Source organism: Ostrea edulis, chromosome 7 (genome assembly GCF_947568905.1).
Source record: "Ostrea edulis chromosome 7, xbOstEdul1.1, whole genome shotgun sequence".
In the NCBI taxonomy this organism is placed as follows: Eukaryota; Metazoa; Mollusca; class Bivalvia; order Ostreida; family Ostreidae; genus Ostrea; species Ostrea edulis.
This window is the reverse complement of record NC_079170.1, coordinates 12787204-12801340: the sequence shown is the minus strand read 5'-3', so window position 1 is coordinate 12801340 and position 14137 is coordinate 12787204. Positions and strand designations below refer to the sequence as shown.

Here is a 14137-nt window from a genome sequence, read left to right as displayed (position 1 = left end):
TTGGAGAGAACACAGAATTACTACAGACAAAAGACTTGTGAAGTTATAAGGGGAATTGCAGAACTCATAGCTCCACTTCAATTTAGATATGTTGACAGTTATTTCACAGAAACACTTTGCAGCTGACAAAGATAATCAAATGATGACCACTACTTTAACTCTATGGTTGCAGCATATTTCAATTTTTGAAGTGACAAATTTTATTCCTGTTTGTGAACCAATATTCAAAAGAAACACTGCTATGGCATTAGACATAAATTAGAAGAGAGTGGTGGGGTGACAAAATAAGATTCCATACTGTGGAATGTATCAATTGTTAATATACATGTATCAATATAAATTCAGTGCCAATTTTCATAATTTCTAGGGGAAAAGTTTGTAACAAATGTCAGAAATATGCACTAGCTCTTACTTTGCAAACCATACTACTAAGTACCAGGTATTAAGACATGATTTGTTTATTGTCATTTGTTAAACAGAGACAGATACAGTGATTTGAAAGGGGGGGGGGGTCCAGAAAAATGATCTAAAATCTGCATTAGGTCATATCCGATGAATTGATAAAGTAAATAAGTTTATTATTGATTGCTAGTTACATGTAACCTTTTATGCATCAGTTGAAGATAGTTTATGAACATTTTCTGTCACTGGGTAAAATTCAACAAACATTTTGTGTATCTGGAAGTGGTCAATATATATTTCAACATCAGAGTAAACATGCATTAAAGCAAGTCTGCCAATCTGATGTAGGCAGAAAATGAAATATGGCATGTTATTTCATGAATGCAAAGGAAAATGCTTTACAAGAGAGTCAAAAAATTTCTGGTTAATGCTAAATAACTATCTAGATATCCCAGAGAAAAGGAGAGGGTGTTTTCTACCCCTCCCCCCAACCCCCTCGGGATCTGCCAATGTCAAGTTTGTAATGTGAGTGAATGATTTTAGATTCTTCATGATAGGCAATTTATTAAAATTTGATTTACTGATAATTTTAACTTCATCTATGTGTGTTAATTAATGGACTATTATCTCAAATCCTGTGTCAGAAATGACCTCTAAAAATCAACATTGTAAAATTTTATACAATGAATTACATAGGCATTTTTTTTTTTTTTTTGCCTTTATTATATAGAATGTATACAAAGACATGAAATTTATTTCTGAATGTTCATATGTTCTAGTAATTTTTCATGAATTTTAATCATTTAATCATTGATTTGTTATATCTACTTCATATTTATTTCTATTTATGTAGTTCAATAATCTTCATTTAAGTAGTTGACCTTTTTGCACTTATTGAAAATTTTGAGATTTCAGTTCAACTTTTCACCATCAAACCTTGCTTTTCCCACTGAATTTATTTCTGTAACTTGAAATACACCTCTTCAAGTTTCTGGTTATACATAATTTATTTCTTTTGAGACATTGTATTGGAATTTGTGAGATCTTATATTTTGATCATTATTTTGTAAAATATATTGGTGTGAAATATTTGCAATTCTAACAATTAATAAATTCATTCATTGGATGAATATACACACAAAAACCCTCTTAGTTATTGCATATAGTGTATATCTAACATATAAAATATTGCTTTTCTCTATTTTCTAGTTATATGACATTTTAGAGCTGTTCAAACATAGCACTTTTTTCCAATATTTCGTGACCTTTTTGCACCGAAAATTATCTCAAAGTTGTTTTTCCATGTCGAACCCAAACTAAACATGATAGAAACTTTTTATTTGGCAAATTTCATATTGGGGTCAGTAGGAACCTGTGTACAAAGTTTCATGAAAATCTGAGAGATAGCATGTGCCGACCTCTGCCTGATATCATAATGGACACCCTCTTAAAGGTAAAGAAAACCCCAAAACAACCCAAAGTATATGCATATAGTAAATAAATGAAAATATAAATTCATTGAAACGATGGCAGCGAATATCTAGTGAAAATAAATCAATAATAAATTGAAAAAAATGAAAGTACTTTGATGTGAACATATCCATTTCAATTGTTATGCCGTTCCTTGCATACAGATTTTGACTACGGATTACATCGTTTACCTGATCAAGATTTAGGGTTCACGGCGAGTGTGATAGGACGAAAGGCTATGTTTGCATCTTTTAGACACCTGATCCCACCTATCGTGTGTCCAGGGATCCGTGTTTGCCGTACTCTTCGTTTTGTATTCTTTATGGGAATTATGAGATTAATCGCTGTTCGTTGTCTTCATCCATTGACACTAATGGGTGTCGTGAAAAGTTAAGTTTCCAATTGTATATTCTGTACTTTGATTTGAGTATACAATCTATACATTTCTTAGTGTCATGACACTTTAGACTAAACATGATCTGTTATTGGATCTTGTAAGAAATGAAAAGATAAATAAGTACACAGTTTACACTGCTGTTAATGTTCAGCCCATCTGGGTTTTTTTTTATATCGGGAGTGAGGCTGAAATTTACGCAAGACAGTGATAGTAAAATCTATTTCCCTTAAGAAAGATAAAAATCATGATTCTTAGATTTTGTCGATAATACACCAAAACACAAATGTGTACGACCTTGATATTGATAAAACTTCATGCCGCAAAGTTTCGGAGGAAAGTAATATGAGAGCGATTTTTCTACTCTGTGAATTAGTTTACTAATCAGTAGATAGCACGTGATTTCCAGATAACGCATATATACACTGTACTTGTGATATAAAGTAGATGTCCTCTCGAGATAGGTCTGTGCTGTTTTGATTACAGGGAATATAACGTAAGTACTCCACTGTATGAACCACTATAACGTTACGTACATTGTAACTGTGATGTGTTTAGTTCTCTAAATGAGTTTACACTATGTACACATTAACATATGTTGGTGAATCTTATCATTCATGTTTGAGTCTCAAGTTTGTAATATTATCCATGTGAATACTATAGTAAGCAGCGAGGAAAGCGGGGGTGACATTGGCAATTACAAGCACATTGCCTTGTGCATAAAATAAAACGTGAAATAAATATTTGTCGTTTGATCAAGGGGAAAATTCATTATAACATCGATGACAACTACCTTCTTAGGTGCATATATGTCGAGTTTAAAGTAGAAATCACAATACTTAGTATAAACACACACAATATTTTTTTTTTCATTTGTAATCAGCACGTTCTTTTCAACTAAGAGCACAATGTTGATGTTATGAGTTTATTTCTTCAAATAACTTAAACCGCATTTTGAAGGCATCCAATTTAATGTAGGAATTATAATGTATTATAGTAAATGCAAGTTTAATGACCTACATTTTTGCAGTTATTCTCCTTACACCGGACGTTGGGGGCGCGCTTCCAATTGAAGTCCTAACATTCACATAGATATCGTATTAACAAATAGTGTCTAGTAAAGCTTACGTTACTAAATTCTTTCTTATGCCGAGTTTTAATAGACTTTATTAAATCTTTGACATAAACATGGATTGCTTTTTTCAATTTTACGATGAAACCTTTTTACAATATGCACTTCCTCATTTTGTAGAGTTAGGGAAGTGTGGTGCCAAATGATTATTTAATGTTTATTTCTTTCCAAGCTCTAATGTAATTAATACCGAGGATTGCAGTAGTAATATTTTTGTTAAACACCAGACACCTAGAATTAAAAGCACAATGAAAACATGTGATGCAATGAGACACACAACATCGTTAAAGGGGGTGCTCACTTCATAATATTGCCTGATAATTCTGGACAAGTAATGTTTTAAAAAATCCAAATCTCGAGAGGGATGACGGCAAGGGTTGATCTTTCAGTTCCTTTCATCGGTTAAATTTACATTTCCATTAGTACTCATGACAATGCTGTTTTTTAAATGGGGACAACCAGTATATCTACTTATCGTCCTCTGATCATAAAAATAACCAACTTTGCATGTAATGATAAGAGAAGGCAGACCCCTAGTTATTACATTCTCGTTTGAGTAATATTGAAGTGTAAGAAAAGCTGAAAGTTGATTTACACAAAATTTAACTTTCAAAAGTTTGAATCAGGCGCAAACATATTTCAACAGAAACATTAGACTAGAGATATCAATTCGAGATAATTAAAATGTTATGTTTATTGGCACTTGATGTACATTTGGCTTTAATTAGTTTTATTCAGTGTGAAGTGATAAATTGATAATGTACATGTATGCGTAGATTGCTCATACGTTTTCAGAAATATCATATTGTGGTTTAATTGTCGAAATAATTAATAAAAATTAATTCTAAAAAATGCTGTTATACTAAAGACCTCCCGATTCTGATCTAAAGAAATCGACCAGTATTTAAATTTTACAATAGTCATGCCGTGCTTGCTAAAGAATCACGGAAGGGACACACATAAATGTGATTAGTGATTAAATTATTTTGTTCATTTATACTATTTTAAATCATTACACTTAATTCTTCGAAAAATTCCTTAACTGGCAATTGATTGCAATCAGAAATTATAAATGTTCTATTTATTCCTTATATGTCATTGTCAACTGAAAACCGCAATCTACTGCGCGCCCTCTGTAATCAAGGGGAAATAAATCGCACACCATTGTAAAATTGTATTATATATATATATATATATATATATATATATATATATATATATATATATATACATATATACGTCCACGGGTTGGTAGGAAATATGAGCATGCGTAAATGTTGTTACAAGTTCATTTTTATTCCCAAGATGCAAGTGTGGATTTTGTAAAATGATAGAGTCCAGAACAGAATGCATATGTTGTAGGTGCGCTTAGTTTCTACATGACAATTTTCTAGCCGTTTATGCGGATATCTGTAGAACGTATATGTTAAAAAGTGGAAGAATAACAGGCGATTGTTTTTAATGGAAGAAAGTACTCGTGCCAAGAAAATATATCCAAGTTTGCTTCATCACACCTTCCTCCTAAAACCTGAAAAAAAATCCACATCCCTTTTTCACCTGCAAGGAGTACAAAACACGTCAATGAAATGAATTTGAGAACATGATAGTTGGTTTCTTTGTCGATGAAATTTAAATGGCCAACAGCTGTTTTCACACTTCGTTTGTAGTCGCATAGTTGAAGCTAGCGCAAGGTAAGTTTAGTGATCGAAACTCATTTACACGTTTATCTAGCCGGTTATTACCTATTAGTACATGTAAGTAAGATAACACGTTTACATGAAATTCAAAGCATAAGGGAGTAGATAGAAAACAAAAACATGCACCACAGTAGTGTTCTTTACTTCCTGATCATAAATAACATATACAGGAGAAACAAAATGGCGATCCTCTAAAACTGTGTATCTGATTTTACAGCTGTTACATTTTTTTTTAGGATTGGTTAGATACATGTAGTTGACACTTCATTGTAAAAAAAAATATTATATAACTAATTACGAATCGTACGATTCAACATTTTACATTTAAAAATGTCCTTCTAACACATAGTATAGTTCTCCCTGCAGACATCTTCCTCGCATGGTCATTATGTTTGACTTACACGTATCTAACACGCAACACATTTTCAATGTTGCTAACATTGAAAAAAATCACTATCTATAGGAACAGGAACTTGACTATATTAATGTCATATATGATGATGGTTGGTTGAATTTTATTTAATGTACCTTTCGAGAATTTCCACTCGTATGCAGACCTCACCATTGCCGGTGAAGGGCTGCAAGAATTATACCTATGATCGGCGCTTACGGACCTTAAATTGGAGGGTTCGTAATTGTGCCACAGTTGTGACACGGGACCTCAGTTTTTGTGGTATTATCCGAAGGACCTCCTCTTTCAGTAAAATCGTTCCAAAATAAAAGTTTAATTTCAATATAATTATGAATATTTCAAAATGGATGGAAGGGGGCGGAAGTAAACATATACATACCATTGCACGTGCCTTAAACTCCACGTGGGGATATCTACATCAATGCAATGTAATGCATAGAAAACAACTTCATTAAAAAAACAAACGATTCGAGTCATTTTAGGCTAGGTCTGATTTCAATAGTACATGTATACAATGTAACATGGCTACCCTTTACTTATTTAAATTATTTTGCGATTACTTAATGCACAGGTGATTCTAAAGAGGAATGCAGTCTGCACATACATTACATATATTTTGTAACCTTTAATGAAGGGCCCATACAGTTATACAAATGTATATTACAGTGTATGAAAGGTAAAAATAACAAACAGTGATCAATCTAAAAACTCCTATAAGCAAAACAAAATAGACAGTTAAATAAACACGGACCCTGGACACACAAGAGGTGGAATCAGGTGCCTAGGAGGAATAAGCATCCCCTGTCAAGAGGTCACACCTGACGTGAGTCCTACATCTTGATCAGGTAAAAGGAGTTATCCGTAGTCAAATCATTTTGCCAAGAACGGTCTAAGAATCGGTGTGAAACAAATCAGACAACATTGGACCCAATAATAGGTTGTCAGGACGAACTACAAACTTTAAACGAGACTGTTGAAACCATTTTACCATCAACTTGTGTGTCAGTAGCTTGCATCGATTTAAAAACTGACCATACGAAGAACAAGCTTTTGCGTGTCGAGAGGGGATGTTTACTCCTCCTAGGCACCTGATCCCACTTGATCACTGTTTGTTATCTTCACCTTTCATAAGTTGAGAGATATAAACATTATGTGCAGGTGATAGTGGAATATTGCTACATAAATATGGGAAGTTGATGATTGAGAAGCTGAAATCATCCCGTTTGTCATCAAATTGATTTGTTAGTTTGCCGTTAATATCTACTTTCAATAAAACATGTAAACATGAAGCAGACGTGAAGAATTCTCTTGTGTCTTTTATTTCGAGCTATGTATGTTTTGAAATCTTTTTCATTTTAATATTTAGAATAAATGTATCCAAAAAGGAAAACCTCAGTACATACAGATGTAATTTAATAAGAAATGTTAAGTAAAGATTCTAACTTGAAAATCGTTAAGGGTAATTATTTAAAAAAAAAAATGATTTATGTGTTTGATTCCATAGGGGAATGCCTGCATTATATCAATATAATGGTGATATTTCATGTTGTTTGATGGTGCACGTAAATTTACCCATTTGATATAAGTATTCTAAAATACTTTTTGGCGACACTTGTCAAAATTCTAATAGGAATATCAAGGAATTCATTGCCACCTCAGACGCCGACTCCACCCTCCCGTAGTTAATTACATGTATGACGTTACTCTAGCAACTCTTAGTGGTTCTTCCAGTAGGACAGTCTTAAAGGGTTGCGACTTGACTGCATTTGCCGTAGTCCCCTTTGAGACTTCACGTTATACATATATTCTTTAATTTTCATTACATAGTCTACAATGTATATATCCTTAGATACTTAGTATTAAAACTATACGGTCAACTTACGACTACATTGTTTATACATTATTCCATAAGTAATTTCTATGTTATTCTACTGTTACTATATCTTCATATGCTATTTCTATGACTTTGAAAAATACTTCTATTATATTTGATACATATTATATATACATGTATAGTGATAGTATGTATTTTTACATAAATTATATACATTCCTTACATAAAATAATAATCATAATAAAATACATTCAGAGGATGCTTACTCCTCCTGGGCATCTGATCCCGCCTCTGGTGTGTACAGGGGTCCGTGTTTGCCCAACAATTTATTTTGTATTGCTTGTAGGAGATATGAGATTGACCGTTGTTCGTTATCTTCACCTTTCGTTCAATCCTGGCACAAATGGTGAGAATTATGCGGGAGTATCCGAGGATATTTTTTCCCAACTAATATTATGTATACTTTCTAATAAATGATAAAATTATAAAAACAAAAAAAAAACACTCTTAGTGGCTCATTCATTTCATACCTTCATACCACCATACCAGTTGCAATTCTAATAAGTAATTCAGTTTAATTGTTCAACATTTTCATCTCTTTGAAACCTATCAAATTCATATTACTCGAAAAGTTATGCCTACATATGAAGGTACTCTACATCGTCTTAATGGCTGACTTCCTTTTAAAACATGAATGAAAATATAAATAACAGCAATATATGTCTATTCATTCCATATAGCAATGCCTTGCTGAGTATCTCAGTAGGTTATCACGTTGATTGCTGTTGTGTAGATCGCGGGTTGGAGATCAGCAGGGATTTTAAATTCTTTTTTCGGATTGCTATCTACTACAACTGCTGTTTTTGACTAACTAAAGTAAATTTGAAAGTTTTCAATTTCAAAATATTGCACAGTTCAACCACTTTTCATTTCTATCAACTTTGCAGCATTCCTCCATAAACCATAAGTTGAGAAAGATGACTGTTAATGTAGACACTATATAGTTTTTAGAATCATAATTATATATATATATATATATATATATATATATATATATATATATATATATATATATATATATCTTATAGATTCACTTCATAATGAAAAATAATCCCAGTGCACACACGAACCCTTTGACAAGGGATGTTCACTTCTCCTAAGCACCTGATCCGACAGTCCTGCTCCGCTATATAGTCCCCAGTCTGGATTTGTTTACTCGTAGGAGCAGATGGTTAATCAAACCTGTGTCAATTACTCACCCCATATGACATAAAATTCCTTCGTCATTCGTCGTCCTCTTATTCTTCGTTTTGTTATGATTGTGTTAGTCATCAAAGCATATCTTCTGTCTTGCCCCTCCAGTACCATAAACATATTGAGACTTGCTTCTGTGGTGATATGTAACGTAATCTGCAACTCCCTGTAATATGTGAATGAAAATGTAGTATCTTATGGTGACCTTCCATTTGGTGTAGGTCATAAGACCAATGTGTGACACCTTTTCTACCTTTCTACTTTTCGTATTATGTTTGTAACTTTTTGGAGTAGAGCTCTTACGACGATATTTGCTTAGTTTGAATTCCATCCTATGCATCGTTCCAAGCAAACTTGTTTTTCGCAAAACATACCCTAAATAGCGTATCGAACCATTCGAGAAATATAAACGCCATATGCAGTTAATAATGAAATATTTGCTATATAGAGATGGCATGTTGGCAATGGAGAAGGTAGTCATGCCTTTTGTTTTATATCACGAATTGACAGTTTGCTGATAATGTCTATCTTGATTAAGACATTCATTTTTGAAGCAGATGCGGATTACTTTATTGTATTTTTTTCAAGTTCATTGGAATATATCGAATCAACATATTAATGTAAATTAATATTGTTGGTGGGGAAAATGTATGTAAATGTCAAGCAAAAGGTTAAGAGCATGCATGCGTAAAATGAGAATGCTTTATTTGTGTGGCACAAGTTATAGAGACATATAATCATGTACAGAGAGTGTCGATAATCGTTATACTGAAACCATCCATGTACAACATCCCATTAATAAAAAAACATATAATAATTGACATAGTTCCAGTATACTTTCAGCATAATGCTGTCTTACGTGTTTCATACCGATTGTTAGGCCGTTCTTAACACACTGATTTTAACTACGGATAACTCCGTTTACTTGATCATGATATAGGTTTCACGGCGTGTTTGACATGTCGACATGGGATGCTTACTCCCCTGGTGTGTTATTGGGTCCGTTTTTGCCTGTCTTTCTATTTAGTTTGCTTATAGGAGGTATGATATTTATCAATGTTCGTTATATTCGCCTTTCATATTGTTAATGTATACATATTACTGTCTTACTAATATGATAGAGACATAGGTTCATGGTGAGACTTTCGTCTTCTAGGTTGTTCTAGGTAGGATATTTCTAGGGTTCTCTGTTTCTCCTGTTCCCGATTTTACATACATCATGTACTTGATAGGATCTATAAAATTAATCACTTTGCAATTGTCTGTCATTGTTATAGTTTTAAAATCAGAGGAGGGAAACGTCGTAATAAAAACGGTTACTTTTTGCAAATAATAAAATTTCAAACACGATTTGAAACATTGCAGGTTATATATATATATATATATATATATATATATATATATATATATATATATAAACATATATATATATATATATAGTGCTATTTCTATTGTACAACACAAATAAAAGATAATGAATCGGTTAGGTTATTGAATTCATGCATGATTTTAATTTGTTGGACTATTTTTTCATTATGATTTTAAGATTGGCAAACTGTTCATTATTTTCACTTAATCTAAATTGTATAGCATTGAATAATTGTTTTTGTTATTTATTAATCCAGTAAACTGCAAAAGTTTACAAATTAAATAGCATACATATTTTCAGTATGTTATGCTAAATCTTACAAATAGATAGTTTAAATCTACTGCTGACCTTTCATGGATACCAGTTTTGACTGGTTTCTATTTTGACCGGTTTTTAACTAGAACAGTTCCTTTTTCACCGTTTTCATCGACGGGGGAGTATTCTTTCTTTGATGATGAACAACCGAAACCTGTAATCGAGATTGGGGAATCTAAAATAAAATATTTTGTGATACCCTTCTATCTAGTACAAGATCTTTATAAAATTTCGATATTTTCCACACCCCTACAAAATCAATAAAATTCCAACCCATTGCTGGTAACGATATTTGTCGAAAAACACTTTATATATTAAATTTATATCTACCATTTGTTGTAGGCCATGGGCGTATTCTTACAATGTGACATAAACCTTGGTATGTATTATATTTATGTTATCTATTAATTGAAACGTTCGATAAAGTTTTACATATACGATGCAAAAAAATGAATGAAAATTAAAATGCGGCCACACAGGTGCTAGATAAGATACGTATGTTGAAAGAAAGAGAACAGGTCTTCTGTGTTTGTAGAACAATAACTTCCAGAAGGATAAGTAACAGACATTGGCTTTCAAATCAGTGCAAAAATATTGAAATAAAGCGTTTTGCATACATTTTTTCTATGATGCGAAACTTTTCATCATTGATTAAATTGGACTCGATATTGAAAATCATCTAGTTCGCATTTCCATGCAAATTGATGTGGTTGTTTGCTTGATATTTTAGAATGATTTTGCCCCTCCTTTTTTATTTAGACGTGTTACATCTTACAGTAGATATCATATGAATTTAAAGTTGAAAGTAATGCTTAGAAACAAGTTAACATTATAGCATATTGCACATTAGTATGAATTCAAATATTTAAATTACCCTTGGTGTTTAGCGTTAAACGACATCTGAAATTCATGTTTCATCGCTAATAATTCATTAAAGATATACATATTTTTATTTCCCTATATTTCAATTGTGTTCAAGATACCTCAACTTATTTCATATGAATCGATTTATTGCAAATAAAGATCGTATTTTCCGCACATGTCGTCCAAACCCTAAATGATGACATGAACCTACAGATATTGCGAACATTAAATTTGACCGTCCAACATCATATCTTTTTTTTACAATCCAGGCTTCGAAGCAACATATGGTTTCTATAGTGACTTGATACGCGAAACAACGAACGAAATATCCAAAGGTAATATGTCAGATGCATACTACACTTTTATTATCAATCACTTCATATTCTAGAAATAAACTGTGTACACACACTCAGGTCTAATGACACTGGGTGTATGTGAATCGCGATCAAGTTCTGTACATGACATACATGTTTATTTAAACTGTTTTAGCAAACTCTTGTCATCATGCAAGTCTTCATGAACTGGAACACGTTATCAAAATGTGTAGACTATTGTAAATGCACTATAAGCGCATGAAGCATCACACTTAAGGTACGATGTACATATGAACCTATCATACCTATGTGGTTGTTTCTTGCAAATTACAATTTACATGTTTCGTGATATATTATATATACATATACATATAGGAGTTATAAGATTGATAACTGCTCGTTATATTCGCCCTTCATCCACCATATCACTGCAAAGATATATTTTACTGACTGTCTATAGAAATGTTCGGCAGTTTCCTAAAATGATAGACAGTTAGATAGTCATATTGGTCCGAGGTAAATAATTGCTTGTTTGATACTATCTCCTGTCGTATATTCTAGCTCCATTCTGCTATGCAATTGTGCCGTCATCATGTTATTATATAATTGTTTTATATTGTCTCTTTTAAAGACACTTGATTGTGCTTATCGTAAATGCCTGTGTTGTAGGGAAATATGTTGGTACAGTTTGCCTTTCAATGGTTACCTTTGTGTGGTTGAAAAAAGCAAGAAGTAAGGGAATACGACACTTAGTTGTACCTACGGGTAACATTTTCAAATTTTCAAAACTAAGTTTGTTTTAAAAAGAGAATATTGTTATTCATCTAAAATTATGATAGTATTCCACTTATTAACACCTAATTTCAGAGGCAGTTCTTTGCTTCGAAGCGTCTCCATGTTGCAGTTCGTTGTTTGAGAATTTATTCCATTCAGCTTGTCCTTGGTATCGGTATGAATTGCAATGGATACAGGAACATCCACCGATGTCATTGAACATTCCAGTGTTAGTTGTTTTTCGTTCTATATCACGTCTAAAGGACGAAGTTGACGCAACGTTGGAAAAAGTCACATTTACAGGTAATGGGTAATTTGAACTCTTCTCCATTAGAGAACTTGATGTTTACATTCAGTGATATGATAAATAATTAACTGTTGTTATATCTTGCAGACAACATTATGTTGATAGTAATGCATAACTGTGAACCGACTCTAAGACCAACCAAGCTATTGCGCAACTGCGAAGATAAAAGAGTTATCTCTTTTACAAATATTTTGACCTGGAATGGCTCCATCTATGCCTGTTCAATCAACGAAGAGGCAAAACATGATATCAAATTGTACCTTTCATCTAAGGCACAATCAACAATGGATTGAAATGAAGAGTAATGGTGTCAAAGCATTTTCTTTCCAAAATGTTTTTCTTAGTATTTATCATCATAATATGCAGTTAATCCCTGAAAGTTGGTGATTCACACGACCGTTTGTAAATTTCATTAACTGTGTATTAATTCACGCCTTTTTGGCGATATATCAAGCAAGTTTTGGTTAAAAACTGATCAAGCTGCATGGACAACTTCAGAAGTTTAGGAGATCAGTGTGTGACATGCAAGGCGGCTACTATCTGTCTTTCTGATCTTGATTTTTCAGACTACAGTCCAATACACTTATATTGAAGTCGATTATATTGAAATATATGTTATATTGAAGTTAAAATAAATCCCCCAGTGGCAATATTTGTGTAGTTCAGCATTTGTTATATTGAACTTTGCATACAATGAACAATTTAGGTCCGTCCCCTGGATTTCATTATATCAGGAGTAGACTGTATATGTATCTGTGACTATCTGTATGTTTTGCTCTATGCTTATCTGACCATATGTGTGTTTGACTTTCTGTCTGAATGACTAACTACAGGACTGACTGAGAATATAGTTGTGTTACTACAGTATATATGTCTGCTTGACTATCTCTTGGTCCAATTGCATGCCATTGCAATTATCTCCCAGTAATGGGAGAACTGGAATCGATGTTAATATTGAGTTATCATTGTTATACCATTTCAATGAACAATTCATGGCGGACGTATCAAGCCGTGCTTTTGCGCTTTATGGTCAAATCAATTCTATACACAATAATACTTGCATACATCATTGCAGATGACACATGTGTAATATACTTAAGGACCATTTCTTCTAGGAACGGCTCATTACATCATTGGTTTTTTTTTCAAAGAGCATGTCGAATATAGGGAACTTGACATGTGATTTAAATTGATAGGAGTTTTTAACAGTATTAAAAAATGATTTCTAAGAAACTGATTTTTCCTCGTTTTGGGATTATTTTTAGAAAAGATCCAGAGATACCTTATTAAGGAAACTATTATTAATGTCACCCAAAATACAAATTTGGCATCTGAAGAAAAAAAGGGGGAAAACAATAGAGGGATATACGTAAACGTGGAATACACATAGTAGCTAGTGCACTTGCATATCATATACATGTTAGTAACATGTAGACATATGGTTGAATACCCCTACCCAAGGGAATGAGATAATTGAATTAAACGATAACGAATAACTATCAATCTCATGAATTGTGGAAAGAATACAAAATTGAGAGTACGGAAATCACTTACCATTGTAAGCACCAGAGATCGGATCAGATGCAAATGCGTGTAACA

General features: G+C 32.7%; 1 protein-coding gene across 9 annotated transcripts in view; it reads left to right on the top strand.

The window, feature by feature from the left end:
* Window positions 1-13190, top strand: part of LOC125654244 (uncharacterized) — a 40533-nt gene extending 27343 nt beyond the window's left edge. For 2 of the 9 annotated variants that reach the window (XM_048884108.2, XM_048884111.2), the window contains exons 2-6: window positions 10622-10658; window positions 11413-11478; window positions 12127-12189; window positions 12325-12534; window positions 12626-13190. In XM_048884108.2, the coding sequence (XP_048740065.2) occupies window positions 10625-10658; window positions 11413-11478; window positions 12127-12189; window positions 12325-12534; window positions 12626-12831 (579 nt within the window). In that variant the 5' untranslated portion in view covers window positions 10622-10624 and the 3' untranslated portion in view covers window positions 12832-13190. Of the gene's footprint in view, window positions 1-2665; window positions 2763-4931; window positions 5090-10621; window positions 10659-11412; window positions 11479-11632; window positions 11735-12126; window positions 12190-12324; window positions 12535-12625 lie in introns of those variants that run through there. The other 7 variants (XM_056143353.1, XM_056143354.1, XR_008796632.1 and 4 more) reach the window with 6 other exon arrangements.
* Window positions 13191-14137: the final 947 nt, after the last annotated feature.